General features: G+C 32.9%; 3 protein-coding genes across 5 annotated transcripts; 2 read left to right on the top strand and 1 right to left on the bottom strand.

Moving 5' to 3' along the window:
* The first annotated feature begins 1,841 nt into the window (after positions 1 to 1,841).
* On the top strand, positions 1,842 to 2,282 carry LOC107477029 (uncharacterized). The gene has a single exon (XM_016096994.1). It carries the CDS (start codon positions 1,842 to 1,844, stop codon positions 2,280 to 2,282), a length of 441 nt encoding a protein of 146 aa, XP_015952480.1.
* A 4,728-nt stretch (positions 2,283 to 7,010) lies between these two features.
* Positions 7,011 to 17,099, top strand: LOC107476634 (kinesin-like protein KIN-7D, mitochondrial). Of its 2 annotated transcripts, none has more exons than XM_016096482.3 (26): positions 7,011 to 7,210; positions 7,311 to 7,675; positions 7,831 to 7,928; positions 8,078 to 8,167; positions 8,399 to 8,451; positions 9,419 to 9,484; positions 9,622 to 9,675; positions 9,888 to 9,947; positions 10,417 to 10,495; positions 10,590 to 10,657; positions 10,912 to 10,968; positions 11,069 to 11,173; positions 11,338 to 11,442; positions 11,633 to 11,740; positions 11,839 to 11,970; positions 12,076 to 12,258; positions 12,634 to 12,837; positions 13,166 to 13,306; positions 14,457 to 14,576; positions 14,694 to 14,744; positions 14,933 to 14,980; positions 15,099 to 15,245; positions 15,496 to 16,212; positions 16,334 to 16,463; positions 16,574 to 16,673; positions 16,777 to 17,099. In XM_016096482.3, the coding sequence occupies exons 2-25, from the start codon at positions 7,332 to 7,334 to the stop codon at positions 16,657 to 16,659; spliced, it is 3,246 nt and encodes a 1,081-aa protein (XP_015951968.1). In that variant the 5' UTR covers positions 7,011 to 7,210; positions 7,311 to 7,331; the 3' UTR covers positions 16,660 to 16,673; positions 16,777 to 17,099. The 2 variants fall into 2 exon arrangements, with proteins under 2 accessions (XP_015951968.1, XP_015951966.1); XM_016096480.3 differs by having other exon boundaries at positions 14,691 to 14,744.
* A 1,187-nt stretch (positions 17,100 to 18,286) lies between these two features.
* Positions 18,287 to 19,866, bottom strand: LOC107477119 (B-box zinc finger protein 20). 2 transcript variants are annotated; one of them, XM_016097080.3, is made up of 3 exons: positions 19,420 to 19,866; positions 18,896 to 19,252; positions 18,287 to 18,646 (listed from the first exon to the last, which is right to left on the bottom strand). In XM_016097080.3, exons 1-3 carry the CDS (start codon positions 19,603 to 19,605, stop codon positions 18,539 to 18,541), a joined length of 651 nt encoding a protein of 216 aa, XP_015952566.1. In that variant the 5' UTR covers positions 19,606 to 19,866; the 3' UTR covers positions 18,287 to 18,538. The 2 variants fall into 2 exon arrangements, with proteins under 2 accessions (XP_015952566.1, XP_015952567.1); XM_016097081.3 differs by having other exon boundaries at positions 18,537 to 18,646; positions 18,901 to 19,252.
* Between the last annotated feature and the right edge of the window lie 1,449 nt (positions 19,867 to 21,315).

Below are 21,315 nucleotides of genomic sequence, written 5' to 3'. Positions count from 1 at the left end.
CACTGAGAGGATGGGAGGTAGCCACTGACAACGGTGAAACCCTTGCATAAGCTTGCCATGGAAATGAGTAAGAAGGATTGGATGAAGACAGTAGGAAAGCAGAGAGACGGAAGGGACAAGCATCTTCATACGCTTATCTGAAATTCCTACCAATGAATTACATAAGTATCTCTATCTTTATCTTTATGTTTTATTCGTATATCATCATTCATATCCACTTGAGTCTGCCTGACTAAGATTTACAAGGTGACCATAGCTTGCTTCATACCAACAATCTCTGTGGGATCGACCCTTACTCGCGTAAGGTTTATTACTTGGACGATCCAGTACACTTGCTGGTTAGTTGTGCGAAGTTGTGTTTATGCCATGGTATTGAACACCAAGTTTTTGGATTCATTACCGGGGATTATTTGATTTGTGAAAAGTATTGATCACAATTTCGCATACCATTATTCATCTTTTGCCTGTCGTTGTTGTAGGTAGTAGGGTTTCGAATTTGAGTTCTGCCAAGTTTCAAGCGTACCTGAAAAAGAAAGGTGAGAAAGGTTGTAGCGCTTCTGGGGTTGTGAAAGAGACAGATGGGGATGCTGCCTTTTCCTCTGCTCAGCCTCCTCCTTCTCCAAAAAAGAAGGAAGACTGAGTCGAAAAAGTCTCTGGAAGTGATTTCCGAAGGTGACTGTGGTGCTGTTGTGAAGTTTGTTTTTGAAAGGCAATGAAAACTGCATGGTTTTATTCCTGGAGCAAATCTGTATTCTGTGTGGAGTGATCAGTTTCGAATTTCCGAGCTTGCTGATCGCGTGTCCCAGTATCCTGGAGACATGGGTGTCACGCGTCAGATTGGAGTTGAAGGGATGGGGAAGTTCATTCAGGTTGGGTTTTCTATTTACCTCTTTCTCGTTACCGTAAGATTTTTTATTGTGTTTTGTCCTTCTCTCTGTAGATTATCACTTCTCGGCTATTGTGTGTTGGGCATGCTACCGAACTGTTGGGCTCGGAACAACAGGTAATGGTGGAGAAGGCATCAACTCTTGAACGTTTGTTAAAAGATAGGGAAGAGGTCGTCGTTAGCGTGTCCTCGAAAATGAAGGAGAAGGAAAACGAAGTTTTCCATCTTCAAGAACAAATTAGACTGTTGCCCTAATGGAGATCAGAGTGTTTTCTGAATTGGTGAATAAGAATAGGATGGCTGAGGAATGTGTGAGAAAGGCGGCAGTAGAGAAGGGAAGTTTGAGAGTACCTTTTCAGAGGACTTCAGGGAGGAACTTTGCTCCGAGAGGTCAGAATTTCAGAGGGTGGCTTAATTTCGCAGCAGAACCTGAATTAAGGCCAGTGCAATTACAGAAGGCCGAATACTAATATTAATCAGGGAAAAAGGTTTAGGAAGCAGCCACAGCAGGATTTGAACTGTTAAAGGTGCAGAAAATATCATCCTAAAGTTCCGTGCAGATAAGGACTTAGGGTATGTTATTTCTGTAGACAATCCGGGCATTTGGCTAATAATTGTCCAGAGAAGAAGTATGAGATTGGTAGAGTACAGTAGGCAGGGAGAGTGTATACCACTTCTGCAGCAGGTGCTGAGGGATTTGAGACACTGATTAGAGGTAACTGTGAAATGGCTGGTAAAATTTTAAATATTTTAATTGATTTAGGAGCAACTCATTCATTTATTGCATTTGAAAAGGCTAATGAGTTAGGTTTGAGGATGGTGGTTTTGGGTTATGATTTGAAAGTGCATAATGCTACTCATGAAGTTATAATGACTAGGTTAGGACTTAGGATGTCCACAAGTTCCATTTCGAATATAACAGCGTGAATTTGTGCATGCTTTGATTTGTTTACCGATGACTGGTCTTGATCTCATTTTGGGATTGGATTGGTTATCCAAGAATCATGTTTTGCTTGATTGCTTTGAAAAGTTAGCACAGTTTATGCCGGAAGGGTCAGAAGCGGCGGTTGTAGTGAATAGTTACTATTTGAACTCTATGAAAGTAAACTGTTATGGAACTGAATGTCAAGGTATTATGTTATTAACTGCGGGAGTATCAGGTGATGATAAGAATTTAGAGCAGATCTCGGTTGTATGTGAATTTCCATATGATATTAATGAATTTTCACCTAACCAGGAGGTTGAATTTGCAATTGAGTTGGTGTCTGGAGCCGGTCCGATTTCGATTACTCCTTACAGGATGTCACATTTAAAAATGGCTGAACTGAAAGCTCAGCTGGAAGATCTGTTGGATAAGCACTTTATTCTCCGCGAGGAGCGCCAGTGTTACTGGTAAAGAAGAAGGACGGAAGTATGCGATTGTGTGTCGATTATCGGCAATTGGATAAGATCACTGTGAAGAATAAATATTCGCTACCCAGAATCGACGACCTAATGAATCAGTTACAAGGTGCCGGTGTGTTTTCTAAGATTGATTTACGATCTGGGTATCATCAGATAAGAGTTAGAGATGAAGATATTCCGAAAACTGCTTTCAGGACACGTTATGGTGATTATGAGTATACGGTGACGTCTATTGGATTAACTAATGCTCCGGCATTTTGGTAAGCAAAATTTAATGATAAAAAATAAAATTTTTGTTAATGGGTATTTTTTTAAAAAATAATTTATTTTTTCTTAAAAAATGGATAAAATTAACATTAGTTAACACAAAAAAATTAAAATGGATTAAGGAGAAGATTTTTTAAAAATTAGAAGGGAGGAGAATGTACATTTATAAAATGAAAGGGAGAAAAGTGTCATTTTAACATCTCGTAAAAGAGAGGAGTAAAATTTTCTCTATAAAATAAAATCAACGTACACAATAAATTAAATATGGGATATGTTTTTGTTACTATTAATGCAAATTATATACCCAATATGAAAATAAACGTATGATGATTTTAAAAGAGAAATAAAATATTATTAATACCAATTAAATGATATTTAATCCATTAGTCTTTAAGACAATTACCGTATTGATATTTGTCCAATTAATGAAAAGTAGCATTGTATATACATGTGAGATATATGTGCAATATTGTATGCAAGTGATATAAATAAAGTTAAAATTACAAAAATTTGACAATTTTAGGTTAAAAATGATTGTCATTCAAATATTTTCGAAAAAAAATATATTATTATTGAAAGGAAAAAGAGAATTGAAGTTCAGTTTAATAGTTGGATTATTTTCTAATTTTCATTAACCAACTAATGATGATATACTAATACTATGCATCTACACTGATTTACTGTTAAAAATAATTTAGTAAAATATATTAAATTATTTAATATTTTTTAATTATCATATTTGCATACAAACATATTAATATAGGTAGTCACAAATATATAAGCATTATTGCAGTACATTGTTTGGTGCCACAAATCAAACTCAAAAGCTTAAAATATAGAAGAATCCACATTATATGAGGTGGGGACAATATATGGCAATTCATATTTCAATTTTGTCACACTATGATGACTTGATCACAACACAAAATTGAACCACACAGCAAAGTGGCGGGGAACGGAAGTTTATGTATAGAGTTCTCTTACTTTCTGATGAACTTAATGTTTATTTGGTTAGATATTGGTAAAATTTTGGTGTAATACTTTGTTATTAGATTTTATAATATTTTTTAAAATTTTAGATTGAGACAATATATTTCACATATTGTATATTTTAAAATAGAATAATACTTTATAGTTAACTCCTTTTATTAATTAATTTTAATTAAGTTAAGTTAACATAATAAAAATTTGTTATAATTAATATTGATTTAGATCTTCTAAAGTTTGAATTTTACTTTAAAGAGTAAAGTGTGATCTCTCACTATTGATTTCATAAGTAGGACCAATAATAAATATAAAAGAGAAATTATTCAAGGGTAGAAGATCACATTTTACTCTTTAAAGTGAAATTCAAATTTTAGAGGATTTAAATTCAATTAATATTATTCTAAATTTTATTATTTAATTTAGTTAGACTTAATTCATAAAAATACTTAAGTGTATAATATTACTCTTTAAAATATACAATAAGTAAGAGACTTATTATTCTGCCTCCAAAATTTTAAAAAACACAATAAAATTTAATATTAGAGTGTTACACCAAAGTTTTTTCCATATTAAAAAAATTAGCCGAGCTTAAACTTGTTATTTCATGGGACTCTAGTATTAATGGTTTCCACGGTACATAGCCCTTAGCTTGCTCTAAAAGACAAAGCGTATCTACCCCGCTAGGGTGGTCTTCTAGCAACATTATTATTTTTATTTCCCTCAAAATTTAAACTAACTTAACGTAGTACTTAACTTACTTACCGATGAATTAATGAGAAGTTTATTGGTGGAAAGTTCCGGTTGCCGTACACTTTAACTTTAATATACTAAGTGATTCTTAGTGATTCTTAGGATAGTGAAATCAATTCTTTATAATTTGATAGGAAATTAAATTACTGTCTTAATATTTTTAAAAATATATATAATTTTACTTACTAAAGCGAATAATTGATTCTTTTTTGTAAAAATTATACTCTACTAAATGATAAGAGTTATATATTAAAAATAAAACCATATCAAAATCTAATGGTAATAAAATGAAAACGCACATAATAATATGATGAGTCGAATAATTCAAAAGAAAATATATTCCAAAAAATAAAATAGAGAAAGCAATGAATCTTCTACTACATTTGATATTTGAGGCAATATAATGTTAGATCTTATTAATGCACATGGAGAAAGGTGCACCTCAGCAAATCACATGCAAAGGCGAGTTTTTAATTCACGAGTGGGGTAGCTAAGGTGGTTGAATTTGATACTTTGATGATTTTATTCAGAAAAAAAGAAAGAAAGAAATGAAATCCATGCATCGGTGTATGCTACGGTTGTCGCCATAAAAGGTGTAGAACCAGAAATCACTGCACAATGCACATTGACTAGCATTTGTGTGAGACTGTGAGCAACCGCGAGAGATTACAACAAACTTGCGTTTGGTTTTGAGAACAGTTAAGACAAGACATCGAGAATAAAATATAAAAAATAGAGATATGAAATTTATGTTTTTGTATCATGTTTGATGATAAATTAAAATAAATTATTAATTTATATTTTTTTATTAAAATAAATACAAAATACATTAATATAATATTTTTAAACATAATATATTTGTTTATATTTTATTTATTAAATATAATTTTATCTCTTTATGTTCCTGTGTCAGTATCCTATCTAAAAACAAATGCCGCCGTAGAGTCATATTGATATTGTGTTGCCACACGCTCCATTCTTTATTGTATTGTATGTAAAAAGTAAAAACTCACTATAGTCATATTAATGTGTAAGCTAGCATATTTTGAAAAATTATTTTTAAAAAAATTCGAATATACATGAATGACATTGATATAGACATAGACATAGACATGGAGACTACTTGATTAATTGATTATTTTTAAAGAGGGATGATATATATGGATTTTTTTTATTTAAATATGAAAGAGTGAAGAGAGTTTTACGTTAACGTTACAAAAAATAGAATTTTATAATATTTTAAAGGCACTATTTTTAACAAACATAATACACAAAATACGTATTGTAAATACAATACACAGACTGTATATTATAATTTAATATTAAAATAATACAATACGCAAACTGCATATTATAATTTAATATTAAAATAATATAATATACAATTTGTATATTGTCGTTATAAATTAAAAGAAATTAATCTGAGAATTCAATTCTGTAAATTCTATAATCTCCAGAATTTTATAAAATACTATAATTTCCAATAATAAAAAATTATGCCAATTTTTATCCGATATCCAAAAAAAATTAACCGATATATATATGTACTGTTTTTGCTTATATAGACATAGTTTTGGATTGAGTTTATTAAAACATTGAATATTTCAATGGACTCAATTACGAGCTAGTAGTCGACCTTTTTGTCTTTTACTGTGTATTATCGAACATGGAATTATTGATTTTTATTGGCTCCATAAGTTATGGCACTATATGAATTTGATTATTTTGATAGTCCATTTAAATTATAAAATTATTAAATAAATCATGATAATTATTCATATAAAAATACTTAAGTTATTTTTTATAAAAAAATAATAATTAAAATTATTAAATAATTAATTTAACATAATACATATTTATATTTTAATTATTATTTTTATATAAAATTTATTTTAGTTATATCAATGTAAGTAATTACTATAGATAATATTGGAATATTATATTTGGAACTAGCATACATAAATTTCGGTTTAATGATCCAATTTATCTTTAAAAGATTGATTATTAAAAAATTAAATTAATAAATTTTTTTAAACATATTTCATTAATATTCAATAAGATATACATATGTGATGTATGTTGTTAATTAATATTTTATATTATTAATTATAAACAATAATTGTTAAATGAGTAAAAAAATAACTATAATTTATTTTTACTTTTTAGAGAATTAATTTGATAAGTAAAATCTTTTAAAAGATTCCCGTAAATTTGGTTGGGGAATTGAATTGTGAAGCGGGATTTTTCCATAGGAATTGGAGAATAGAGGAAATTTTTTTTCTACCAAAAAACGCATTAAACAAGTAACATTTGCTAAAAATTAAATACTATAACTATGATGGGCCAAATCTGAATAAATTAGACTTTGCGCGGGCGGTTCCATTACTTTCAAATCTCCCTTAGCCTTTTCACCTGCCATGTCACCTCTCGAAGAAAACCAAATCAATTTTTAAATACTTCCAACAAAAGAGTTCGAAAACCAGTGAAATTATTTTTGAGAAATGATAAAAATTATTAGAATTTATTATTAATTAATTATTAATATTTAAAAATATAAATTAAAATATATTATTAAATTAAAAAAAATTAAATTCATAAATCATAATTAAAAATAATGAACAAAAATAATAAATTTTAATAATTTTTTAGTATTTTTTATTTCTTGAGAATTTTAAAAAAATTTAAACTGAGTCACCTTCTCCTACATTCTCTCACTAGTCTCATCTTCTTCCGCTTCAACCACCCAGCTTCTCTCTCTTCTACTGAACTTTGTTTGTCTTAGAGAAGACGAAACCCACACTCAACACTCAACACACACACTCACTTTCTTTCTGCTAGAATAATATCCTAAAGCGTCAAAGTGAACAAAGAAAGAAAAGAGAACCAAATGTTCTTCGCTTTTGTTCCAATGTCCATGTGAGAGTTCTGACACATGCTATTCTGCTTCTTCTTCATCTTTTTATTTATCATTTCAACTCTTCTTCATTTAACATTCTGCGAGTTTTCCCTGACTCAGTAACTCGGGCTAGTGAACTCAATGGCATCGTCCTCACGAGCAAGGAGCAGCTCGCCATTCTCGCACCGCAAACTCTCAAACACTCCTTATTACTCCCCTGCCTCTTCCACTTCTTCTTCCTTCATGAACGGTAAGTTGATGCCTCGCTCGTGCTCTTCTTCTGCCTCATCGTTCTTCAACTCCGGAGCCGGACTCGGTGGCCGATCTGCCACTCCGAGTCACGGTTTCAGCGAGTCAAACTACTACGACGCGATGTGTCCTTCGCCGGTGGAGTTCGGAATGGAGGACGAGGCGATCGCGGAGCCTCTGGATTCGTCGACCTCTCGGGACAGCATTTCGGTGACGATTCGGTTCAGACCGTTGAGGTAATGCTTTAGATCTGCGATTTACGGTATCAGATCCATTAGCTGTGTAAATGAGATAGAATCTGCGTTCTTTGATTGTTTTGTTTAAAGCATTATGCTATTTTTGAAATAAAATGTGACTGCGTAGTTCGGTTGCGGTGTTTGCTTTGATGCAGTGAAAGAGAGTACCAGAGAGGGGATGAGATCGCGTGGTATGCGGATGGTGATAAGATCGTGAGGAATGAGTATCATCCAGCTACTGCATATGCATTCGGTATTTTCCATTTTTGATTCTTTCTATTATTGTATTGGATGCAATTTTGTGGTTATAGTGGTAGTAAATTGGCTAAAAATATGATGTTAAAATTACGGCTAGGAATTATGGTGATCGATGATAAAATTTTCGATTTGATTTTGCTGTAGATAGAGTGTTTGGACCGCACACAAGTACTGATGAGGTGTATGAAGTAGCAGCCAAACCTGTGGTGAGGGCTGCCATGGAAGGCGTTAACGGTATGTGATGTTATTATCTGATTCAAAATCATATCACAATGCGAGTGTAAGTGTTATTTTTTGTAATGTCAATGTATTTCATTGCACTGCATTGATGAAAGTTCCTCTAGTTTCAGTGATGCATTGATTGGATGGAATAGTTTGCAATGATTAATATATACTGGTTTGGTGTTCAAGTGGTTGTGTTGGAGTTTGTTGAGTCTGGAGCATAACATGCGGTAAATATTGCAGGAACCGTGTTTGCCTACGGTGTGACAAGTAGTGGCAAGACACATACTATGCATGTAAGTGTCACTTTTTAAAATCAACGCATTCCATGTTTGTCATTTTTATTTGGAATTTCTGATGTAATTCAATTTGTTGTGTGTTACGTCTTCACGACAACTCAGAAGTTTGTATTGAGTACATATATTTTTCCTACGAGCTACAGGCTTGTGTGCTGTAGCTCATTTGAAAGTTGAGGCCTTTTAGATATGTTAGTAATTTTGTGATGATGTCAAAGTTCAATGCTTACATATGATTCTGAGGCTAACTAATAAATAAGAACTATATGGAAATCTAAACATCTTTGGGTTGTATTGACGTATATATTTCTTAAGATAGAGGATATCAAGATAATTGTTTTGGTACTTGGTAGTTTCGTGTATCATGCAATTTGGCTAAATACACGGCGACAATGTTAGTTATGGTCCAATAATTTTACAAATGGAAAAATTTCGAGTACTGAATCATTTTCACCAGAAATTGATAATTTGAAACAGACTTATCAGACATAGTTAAGCTGGTAGAATTGAAAGAAATATAACTGAACATTTGGCTTTGATAAGTTAGAGAGGAATTTGTTTATTCGGTGTAAGTCGAATGAATTTGCTGGAAGTAGAGAATTTTTCTAGTCTAATTCATGTTAACTTTGGATAAGGATCATACACTGTAACTGAATTGTTAGATTAGAGATTAAACCATTCATGAAATTAGCAGCCAAAATTTTAGGTCTACTACCTCAGCTAAATACTGCATCTAAATATGTCAACTCTGGAGACAAATTAGCATTCTTTGGTATTCAAATGTTTGGTTAACAACTCTTCTTAGTTCTTACAGCTGTTTATTAAATACATATTTATTGTCTCTGCTTCAAATAATTTTCTGCCTAGAAAATGCTCTTCTTAGTTATGTTCTTTTATTAATAAAAAATTAATGTCATCTCCTCGGTTGTGCTGTTTATGATTTGCTTGTGAACAACGATATGTGCAGGGAGACCAAGATTTTCCTGGTATTATACCATTGGCTATAAAAGACGTTTTCAGCATAATACAAGATGTGAGTTTTCAATTTTCATGCATACTTAACAACTTTGGTTATTGTTATGTTGCTGTTATTTTGGTTATGTAGTAGTATTTTGTCATTCATTTGCATTATGATATTCTGCTTGGAATGGCTAATTGTGTTTGCTGCAGACTCCAGGAAGAGAGTTTTTACTCCGAGTTTCATATCTGGAAATATACAATGAGGTAAACGCTGAACATTTCTTTGCTCCACTGTCTATTTCCTGAACATGATTTTGTACTTTGATTCGTACTTGTCTTGACTCCTGCAACACTTTCTGTCTTACATATGTGTCTCTATCACTTTGTGACACTTGCAAGCTATACTGTCTGAAATTTTCTTTGAAGTTTTGGTTTTAACATAGATTCTTTTTGGCTGTTTCTGCTTGGTATATCAGGTGATAAATGACTTGCTTGACCCAACTGGCCAAAATTTGCGTGTTAGAGAAGATGCACAGGTTTCTTTCTTATTCTTATATAATTGAAACTGAAATCTAATTTATATTTTGGGTTCATTCTTTCCATATCTTGGAAATTGGAATCAACATGAACCACCTGTTATGTTGCTCTTAGTTGTCTTTGAATACATGAACACTGATATTTCTGATTGTCTCTATAATGTGGCATCAGATCTATACATGGACTTAGGACTATAGAATGTCTTGTTTCTTTCAGTTGATTAATATTGGTTTTGCTCTTTGATTCTCTTTTTTCTAACCTTCTACACTTTCCCCTTACATTATATTCATCTGTAGGGTGTTCACTTTTTTACCTTCCACTTGTTTTTTTTAATAGTTACAGTATTTGTTGTTTCAACAAGATAAATCTTTTTTGTATTTTGTACCAAAAAGTTCATTAAAATTATATCAAAATTTCTAAGGACTTGTTTAAAGTATAATTGATGATTTATATTGGCTTGAATTTCAGGGTACTTATGTGGAGGGTATAAAGGAAGAAGTTGTTTTATCGCCAGGACATGCCCTTTCTTTTATTGCTGCTGGAGAAGGTATAACTGATGAGTGATGACAGAATATTTTCCTCCATTTGTACTCATGCTTTAATTGTTGATTCAGAAACTTAACAAACATGTTTGATGGCAGAGCATCGTCATGTTGGGTCAAACAATTTTAATCTGTTCAGCAGCCGAAGTCATACGATTTTTACACTTGTAAGAATCTTAGTATATTAGTATTATAATCTAGTAACAAAGCACTGGATTATACACCTGATTCAATTTTACTAATCGGAAATATAGCTTAGTCACAACCTGAGGCAGGATATATTGCACGAGTGATTATTTTATATGTACATGCTGGTTAAACGTGTGATGATTGCTAGTTACTGTATTTTATTGCTCTCTTGGACCTTGTCAAACCAACCGTTGTTTTACATGCAACATTTTCTGTTATCTTACATTTGCAGATGATTGAAAGCAGTGCCCATGGTGATGAATATGATGGAGTGATCTTCTCTCAGCTTGTATGCGAATGTTTTTTTTTAGATGTTACCATATATATGATAAATAATAAAAATTGTTTGACTGTTCTCATTTTGTGCGTGTTTGTGTTTCTTTGATCAGAACTTGATTGATCTTGCTGGATCAGAGAGCTCAAAAACTGAAACAACTGGACTAAGAAGAAAAGAAGGATCTTACATAAACAAAAGTCTTCTGACACTTGGAACTGTAGGTGTCTTACTGTTCTTCTGTTTTTGGTTGTGGATTAGTTTGTTCTGGCATTTTGTTTGGACATATGTTACCAGCTGTTGGATTGTCTACAATTTATATCTTTGCAAACAAAATGGAAAATGTGCCTCTTGAAATTCTGATTTTATGCTGTCAATGTGAAGGTTATAGGAAAATTAAGTGAGGGGAAAGCATCTCATGTTCCATATCGAGACTCAAAGCTTACCCGCCTCCTGCAGTCTTCACTAAGTGGGCATGGCCATGTTTCAGTGAGTTTGGGTTTTACTCCACTTTGGTTCAATTGTTCAACTGTATTTCTTCCTTATGCTAATTAAGTGGGGCTATGGCTTTTTAATAGGTTTTCTCTTACTTTCTTCCTTCTCATGTATATGTTGTAACGTTGTTAGACAGGCTACATGAGCATCAAATCATTAAAATTGATGAACTGTGAATTTTCAGCTTATATGCACAGTAACTCCAGCATCGAGTAACATGGAGGAAACTCATAACACCTTGAAGTTTGCCAGCAGGGCGAAGCGTGTAGAAATATATGCCTCACGTAATAAGGTTCATTCTAAAATTATTAATTAGCTGCAGTACTGCACCTAGATATGCTTGTGCATGAGGAGGTTCCTAATTCACTTGTGAATTGTTTGTTAAAACAGATCATTGATGAAAAATCTCTAATTAAGAAATACCAAAGAGAAATTTCAATCCTCAAACAAGAACTTGATCAGCTAAGGAAGGGCATTCTTGTCGGTGTCAACCCCGAGGAGATTATGAGCTTAAAGCAGCAGGTTTTAACATCCCCTTAATACATTTCTTATTCATTCTTTTTGAAGTTTTTTTTTCCTGATTATTTATTGGGATCTTCTACTTATTCTATACTTTGATTGGAATAGTTGGAAGAAGGTCAAGTGAAAATGCAATCAAGATTGGAAGAAGAGGAAGAAGCTAAGGTTGCTCTTATGAGTAGGATCCAGAGGCTAACCAAGCTTATTCTGGTTTCATCAAAGAATTCTATTCCTGGTTATCTAACTGATGTTCCTAGCCACCAGCGAAGCCTCTCTCTTGGTGAGGATGATGTGAGTTCCTCATTCAATAGCATGGATATGTTGTACCATCCTCTTAATATTTATCCTGAACTGCAATAATTTGAAGTCCTTGTTATTCTCAGACATTAATGTTTGTCTGAAATAAAGCCTTTTATGAAGTGGACAAGTGTTTTCTCCTTGCTGACACACTTTACAGTTTACACCTACTAACATCTTGAGCTTGTAGGCTAATTAAGATGTTGAGTCCTTAACTACATGTAAATATAATTTTATCTTTTAGGAAAGTATATTCCTTCAAAGGAGCCTTTCATTGTGGGAGTACTCTCCTCTGGAAGACTGGAATATGTTAACATGATTGTAAACCTAGCATATTGATTCTTTTTGTTTTTTCTCTCTTCAATTCAGAAATTTGATACCCTTGTTGATGGATCTCTTTTGATTGAAAATGAGAATAAAAAAGAGGGTTCCACAATGTCATCTGAACTGCCTTACGATGTTAGACATAGAAGATCATCAAGTAAATGGAACGATGAACTCTCCCCAACTAGCAGTATTATTACTGAATCAACACAAGCTGGTGAACTGATCACCAGAGCAAGGCTCCCAGCGGTATATTAATTTCATAGTTTGCATATAAAATGTTTCAATTTTGGAATATGTATATTAATTTTAGGACCTAATTGAGGGATACCTGGGACTCGTAAAAATAATTCATCTCCCCGGAACAAATTTAAAAATTTTCTTTTTACCCTCAGTTGTAGGTCAAGAGTTACAGTTCCATTGTACTAAAGTTCCTTAGATGTTTTAAACACAGTATTGTTGGATGCTAATTAGTCTCAATGGCATGTCCTGTTACTTACATAGTTACATGTAGCGGTTCGTTACTACGCACCTGTTCACCAAATAAATACGTTTTTGACTTCCTACTGAATTGCAGGGAGGGGTGACGATGTCCGATCAGGTTGATCTTCTTGTCGAGCAAGTAAAGTTGCTTGCTGGAGATATTGCTTTCAGTACAAGCACTCTGAAGCGCTTGATGGAGCAATCTTTAAATGACCCAGAAAACTCCAAACAACAGGTATTATACCGTTTCTCAAGCTATGATGCTTCGTATTGGAACTTCTTAGATTCTAGGGACCAAAATGTTCTTGTTTTGATCCACATGAGAGAGATTTTAATTTCTCGGTTTGAGTAGGTCTAAATGTCTAATGCAGTAGTCTTAACTCTTAATTTTACCATGAAGGCAATTAGAATGATGCACGATACGACAAAATTAGAGGTGTATGCTTACATGGTATACAGAAATATGACGTACATGTTGGGGAGTGCAGTTTTTCTATTATCTTTTTCTGTTTTTGGGATACGTGAAAACGTGCTTGGTTATTTTTTTCTCACACTTTCAATTTTTACCTAACGGGAGAGGGGAGAGTTTTCAAGCAAAGGGATGCATGGACTGAATTTCGAGCCATCCGAGAAGGGGCAATTAAATTTGGATCGGGAAACTTTTGTGGAAGGGAAAGACTAAGCGATAATATTTTATAAAGGATTTTAAATTGAAAATAGTATTGATTTTCAATATTGTAAAAGGAAAACATAGGTTTCCAATAGCGTGTTCGGTGTTCCACTAATAAAAAAAAACATCTTTCAGAAATTATTTACTATTATCTTGCAAAACTCATGGTTTTGTATATAATTTCTATCTTACTTTAGCCAATTATCTAATCAGGTTTTCCTATATCATAATAGAGTATTACTCGGTTGCTTTACCTGTTTTGTATTTTGTTTGGAAATTGTTAGTGACATGCAATTTATAATTCGTACGTACTGAACAAATCTGGAAGCAGATCTTGACCTTGGTTGGTAATACCTTACACATACCATAAATTATACCATTATTGTGAAAAGAAAGGGGATGCTTGTACATTATCGCTGATTAAAATTATATTCGTATAAAAGAATTATAGTGAAAATATATATGAAAATATTATACTCATGTTTAATCATATAACATCATAATATTTGACTAACTACACTCAACTTAAAATTTTTATGTATAGAAGCATATATTGGATTGGATAATGGTATAAAACTAGGGTGATGGTATATTACATAATTTCTTAGATGTCATACACATTTTACAGTGATGCCAAGCACTTCTTATGCATGTATTTTCCACACGATGACATATACAGTTTGTTGCTAATTTTGATTTTTGTTTCCCGCTACAGATTGAGAATTTGGAACAAGATATCCAAGAAAAAAAGAAGCAAATGAAACTTTTAGAACAAAGAATAATAGAGAGTGGTGAATCTTCTGTCGCTAGCTCATCGCTGGTTGAAATGCAGCAGGTGCCATCTTGATATATTCTCTTATATCTGTTTTCATTTAGAAGTTTTTATACTACGTGTATTCAGTGATAGGGTCATTTATACCTGTTTTTCTTTTCTCGTTCTTGGTTCCAGCAGACAATCACAAGATTAATGACTCAATGTAATGAAAAGGAGTTTGAGCTGGAAGTAAGTAGTATTTCAGCAATATAAGAACAATGTTGATTTTTCATCTTGAGCCACCAATTTACTCACAGATTTGACTTCTTGTTTTATTGTCATATCCTGCCATTGTATTTCACAATTTATATTCTCAATGTGCAGTATATGAATTTATTAATTGTGGTACATAATCTATTTTCTAAATATATCTACAGATAAAATCTGCGGACAACCGTGTCCTTCAAGAACAATTAAATGACAAGGTACGTGGTTATATTTTGAGTGTTTCCTTCTGTCTTAAAATTGGAAAATGCCACAAAAACTGCCACTATTACTGAGCTGTGTTGACACCCTTCTTTGACATGTTGTATTTGTTGATAGTGTTCTGAAATTAGTGAATTGCAAGAAAAGGTCAAGTTCCTAGAGGAGCAACTTGCAACATTTAGTAGTGGCACTACATTGGGGTTTAACGATCAACATCCCTTGGAAGAAAACATTGACGAGTTGAAAAGAAAAATAAAATCACAGGTAACTGAGAGTTCATTGCTTGAAAGGATTTGGTTTTAATGTATTTCTTCCATGGGTTAATGTTTCCCTGACCTTGGTCAGTACACTCCTGTATTTTGTCTATTGTTATTGACGAAGTTGCATGTTAGGATTAATATGTATGGTCACTTTCCAGATTCTCTGCGTAAACGAAGTTTGCATATCCTGTAAAGTCCTTTTTACTGTTTAATTTGATTGTTTTACCTAATTGACATTTTTCTTCTCTTTTCAGGAGATTGAGAATGAAAACTTGAAGCTGGAGCAAGTGCATCTGTCAGAAGAGAATAGTGGGTTGCACGTGCAGAACCAAAAACTCTCAGAAGAGGCTTGTTATGCCAAAGAACTGGCCTCTGCAGCTGCTGTGGAACTGAAGACTTTGGCAGGGGAAGTGACAAAACTTTCATTGCAGAATGCTAAGTTGGAAAAAGAATTGATGGCTGCTCGAGAGTTGGCCAACACTCGAAGTGCTTTTGTGCCAACTGCTAATGGTGTTAATCGCAAGCACAATGATGTAAGGTCTGGAAGGAAGGGAAGAACTTCCAGCAGAGCTAGTCTGGACGAGTTTGGATCATGGAGTCTTGATTTTGAGGATCTGAAGATGGAACTGCAGGCTAGGAAACAAAGAGAGGCAGTTCTTGAGGCCGCATTAGCTGAAAAGGAATTTGTGGAAGATGAGTACAGGAAAAGGGTCGAAGAGGCCAAGAACAGAGAAGCTGCCTTAGAGAATGATTTAGCAAATATGTGGGTGCTTGTTGCTAAGCTAAAAAAAGAAGGCGGTTGTGTCTCAGAAACAAACATTGATGAAAAAAATAGTGCTGGGGAATCACATATGAATGATTTTATGAATAATGGCAATGAAACTAATATTGTCCTCATGGAGCAGAATGGGGATTTTTCAAAACCAGAAAATGAAATTCCTAATGAAGAACCCTCGGTCGCTCATCTAAAGGTAAAACTCTGCATTGTTTTGTGCCTTCTTATCTTGGGAAAATTCGAACTCTTACTATCATTACTATTTTGGACTGAATAGGATTATCTATGAAAGATTTTATTGTGATCTATGATTTCAGTCACGCATGCAAGAGATGAAGGAAAAAGAACTCAAACACCTTAGCAACGGAGATGCCAATTCCCATACATGCAAAGTATGTTTTGAATCTTCAACTGCTGCAATTCTTCTTCCATGCCGTCATTTTTGTTGTAAGTATTTTCCTCACTAGTATGTGTTTTTTCCGATATCAAACTTTAGGATGTTTTCATTTTGGGTTTAAATTTGTTACTCTGAATTAACAGCCTGATTGCATTTTCAGTGTGTAAATCGTGTTCACTAGCTTGTTCCGAGTGTCCAATATGCCGCACTAATATTGAAGACAGGCTTTTTGCTTTTACATCCTGACCGTTCTAACAGAGGTATTGTGCAATTCTTTTATCATACCTTTCTGAGCCGCATTCAAATGTTATAACCTACAAGTACGAAATTATAACTTACTTTTGCCTGTCCAATTTTCTGCAGGATTTTATCCTATTGAATTATTATATCCCCTTTTACAGGTGGAATTCTTTTCTTAGTTTGCTTGTATGTAAATCTGTTTTAAAGGTATATTGTTATCTTTCTTTTACTATACCCCTTTAAGCTGTATAATAAGGTGAAATGAAGGGGTGGGGAAATGTAAAATGGAAAAAGGAAAGGGTGTCTGTAAACTGTAAACAGCAATGCTCAAGTACTTGAGCACAATGTGCGTTGCTGATTTTTGTTGTATATCATGGATGCTTAAATCATATTAGACAAGTGAGGTTTTACCTCTCTCCCTTTGCTTTTGATATTTTACATTCAAATGTTTTTGGGTATATAATTTTCTACTCGTGCACAAGGTATGAAGATGTAGGCATTGTTATCTCATTGTCCAAGTTTATCTTGAGGTATCTAATGAGGAATACTAGAGGGTTATCAGAATTTATTATTTTTTGCCATTGATTAGTTATTAATATTTAAAAGTATGAGATAAAATATATTATTGGATTACTAGATTAAAGAAATTAGACTAACAAAATTAAGTTAATGATTAAGTGATGATAAAAAATAATAAACTCAGATGCTCTCGTATCTAAAATCTTTTCTCGGAAGTATCTGGTGGTTTTGCAGGTGCTGCTCGAGTTCAAACTCCCAGTTTATTAGTAATTGAAGAAAATGCTATGGGATACAGGTTCTTTGGCTATTTCCAAAAATCAATACTGGTTCTTGTGCTTAATTTTTGATAATTAAGAAAAAACCGATTTTGGGGAGGTTTGAAATTATAAAGGAATAAAACCTAAGTAAAATTAAACGCAATAAGTAGACAAAAAGCAACCTTCAGATCTCTGATCTATCTACCTTGGTATAAGCAATTGATTTCTCCTTTTTCAACATTGAAACGCCATTGAAGATTGTGGTCCTTTTTTTCGAAAAAAAAAATTGTAAAAGGGGTTGAAGTTCCATGGTCTACTTGGGTGCATCAAACAAACTAGAGTCGGTGGCATACTAATGCCAAATTGGCATTGCCAGTAGGTGAGATTCCTAACAATACAGATTCTGGAACCCCGAGAAAAGAAAAGAAAAGCAATACAGATTTCTAGGATTTCAGAAGTGTTGAAAACAGCAGAGTTCGTTTCAATCGTAGTTGGTTTCAAGTATACACACAAGAATTCGACCAAGGGAAAAAGAAAAGGTGGTCACGGAAGAATAAATGAAGTTGCGAACTGAATTTTAAGAGAAAACAAGATACTATAAAGTATAAACCACAATTAAGTACTTTAAAGTGAGAAAGAAAAATTAAAGTGAAATCTAAAATCTAAGTTTACTTGATAATTAGTTGACGTATATCATGTGCCGGGCTCAAAATACCAAAAGACAAAAAAGTACACGGAAATACTGATTGCATGCTTGCCTTTTTGGTCATAAAATGCTTTAATACTTAATAGTTTAAAGTTATTAGCTGAATGACGTATCTTATTAAGGAGCGGAGATGATTATAACAAGTGGCCAAGTGGAGTAAGTCATGCTGATGAAACGAGAAAGAAATGAAGAGAACAAGACAGGAGAACATTCCCCAACAAATCAAACAGAATTGTGATCAACGGGAGCATTTACATTTACGTTATGAGTAAGCCATCTTTTCTCGAATTATTCGAGTATCCTTGGGATGTATTTGCTTTTGGCATTATCTCCACAATTTCTACCGAACAATAATCATCCATCTGAGGAAGATTACTAGAATTGTTACACAAACTAAGGAGATCTAAGTTGGGGTTGATGATGGTGACCATGCTTCCAATGGAAACGAACACATGCTGACATAGTGATGAACATTATTTCGGTCCTGAAACAATGATTGCTGCTCATACTCCTGTGAAAATCACACAACACAACCTCATCACTAAAGGTTTTTAACTTATGTTTTCGAAAGCTCTAAGCCAAGCATATATTTAGTTTAGACAACAGCTTTGTCTCTTATTATCATTTGTACATATAATTTAGAGCTTCAATATCAAACTAAATAATAATAAGTGATAATAATTTGTGTTGAAACTTGAAGTTAGCTAAAAGAATTTCTGAAATCTTATTATAAGCTATGGTGCACCAGCATATAGCAAACCTTACAGAAACCATTTGGCGGAAATGAAGCATCGAGAAGGTCTTCCATGCAGTAACCGGGTATGGTCTCAATCAAATACTCAGAAATGCTGCTTGTTGAAACTGAACCCGTGTCACTACCCATATAATAATTATTATTATTCTGGTTATTTGCTGCTTCAGAGCTTGTTGTGGCTCTACTCGAGGACATTGATGTTGGCTCTGATGAAGAAGAAGAAGAAGCAGCACCAAGCTTTACACCTGTCAGAAGAAACCTGTTATGCTTCTTAGTGTATTCATTGGCTCCATGGATAGAAACGTCACATTCACTGCATAATATCGCTCTGTCTTCTTGGCAAAATATATATGCACGTCTCTCCTGTAAATTAAACCCCCCCAAAAAAAAGAAAAAAGAGATTTTTTATTAATACATTTCTTTAAGTTAGATGTGACACTTTATTTAAACCTTTTCTTTTGTTGTTTAATATATAATTACATGTGACTAAGTATTAGAATAATGAATTGAATATAGAAAGAAGGCATTACTTGGCAGATATCACACAGAGGGGCGTCTTTGGAGTTAGGGTGGTGCAGAGAGAAGCGCGTGTGTTTGGTTGCAACCTTGTTGGCACAGTGTATTGTGCGATCACAGCCATGGCATAGAGCTCCTTCATCCGAGGGACAGAAGAAAGAGGCCTCCACTTTGTGACACACATCACACTGGATCTTCATATCACTCTTTGTCAGTTTGTCTCTCTCTATATATAGATTATTTCTGTTCTTTTCTTTTCTTTTTGGTGTTTGATTTGATTTGCTTCTTCTTCTGAGTGTGTGAGTGTGTTTGAAAAGAGAGATAGATAGATAGTGCGGGTTCGGAAAAGAAAAGGGAAATGGGGACAAAGAATTATGGGCGTTTTAAGGAGTGATGGTCCATAGAGAACAGCAAACAGCTAAGCTCAGAAGTATGTAAATGTGTGTTTTCTCTGACTTATAGAAAACTCTGGATCAATGCTATATCAATATCAGAGACAATAGTAGCTGTTACTATTTATATATATTATACATTAATATCTCTAATTTCTATCTCTTTCTCTCTCTGTCCATGTCCATGTGGATTTCTCTTTCTTGGAGTAAAGAGTAAAGAGGCAGGGGAGCAAAGCAAGTTGGCTAGGTATTATTATTATTCTATGGGAAATAATAATGCTTTCACTTTCAATTGTGTGATGAGTTTGTCTGAACTTGGAGGCATGGCCAAGCATCATGCATTACCATCTTCTTCCTTTATTGCATTGATGTGAATGAATGAATGCTTCAGCTTTTGATCATGGCCTTCAGGTTATAGATTAGATACATAACCAATGTGACAATGTCAGCTTTTACAAATTCATGAAGCTTCCTTCTTAGAGCATCTATTTATTATGCGAGATTCCTGTATGTATAGAATCATTTCATATTTACAGAGTTGAATTATTTTATTGCATGATCTACTAGATTTTACTAGTTATACATCTTTAAAACTATATATATCACTCCTAAGACTAAATTACATAGATAAATTGATTGAAAATTAAAATTACGCATATGTCTTAAACTGAATTTAGTTATATGCATGTCTTGTTTGACTAATTAGATATACATGTAACTAAATTTAGTTTACGACATTTGTGTAATTTTGATTTTTAATCAATTTATCTATATAATTTATCCAATTATTAATGGTAATTATGTATGTTAACTATGTTTTATATTAGTTGCTTTCATAAAATGTGTATAATTGTATATTATTTAGTATACAATTTTTAGAGAAAGTTAATTGAAATAATAATATGATAGAAGATATTGGATGAGTAAAGATCGATATTTATAACATTGGCAAGTGAAAAAAAAAATTGTTGTACTGTTGGTATAAAATAATTTTATAGATGTATCTAATTATATAAGGTTATATTAGTAAAAATAATTATTTTTTACATTGATTATGTGAATAGTAATTATCTAAAAGAACAAATATAATTTTATGACTGTAAAAATATTTTATACTATTAATATATCAAACTTAACCTCTAAAAAAAATTGAGATCATTTATAAAAAAATGATAATCTGTTTTATAAAAATTTTAAAAAGCTCTTTACTCTTTAACACTAACAACTATTTTTTTTTTTTTGGCAGAAAGAAATATATCATTCAAAGGAAAGCCAAACGGCACTTACAGATGATAGAGATAAATTAGATCTAAAATTAGAGAAGATGATTAGATAAATTCTATGCTGAACTATAAACTGAAAGTAAGCCTAATGTTTGATTACAAAGAATCTTAACCAGTAGAAACATAGACAGATCTGAATCTCGATGATTTCTAAATCAACACTAAAAGTGATGCAACATGTTGAAAAATCTGTTCTTCTTCTCTGCTTAAAGCCGAATCCTCCTCTAGTCTGAAG

This window comes from Arachis duranensis, chromosome 3 (assembly GCF_000817695.3).
Source record: "Arachis duranensis cultivar V14167 chromosome 3, aradu.V14167.gnm2.J7QH, whole genome shotgun sequence".
In the NCBI taxonomy this organism is placed as follows: domain Eukaryota; kingdom Viridiplantae; phylum Streptophyta; class Magnoliopsida; order Fabales; family Fabaceae; genus Arachis; species Arachis duranensis.
The sequence above is the reverse complement of the archived record's forward strand: the minus strand, read 5'-3'. Positions and strand labels throughout refer to the sequence as shown.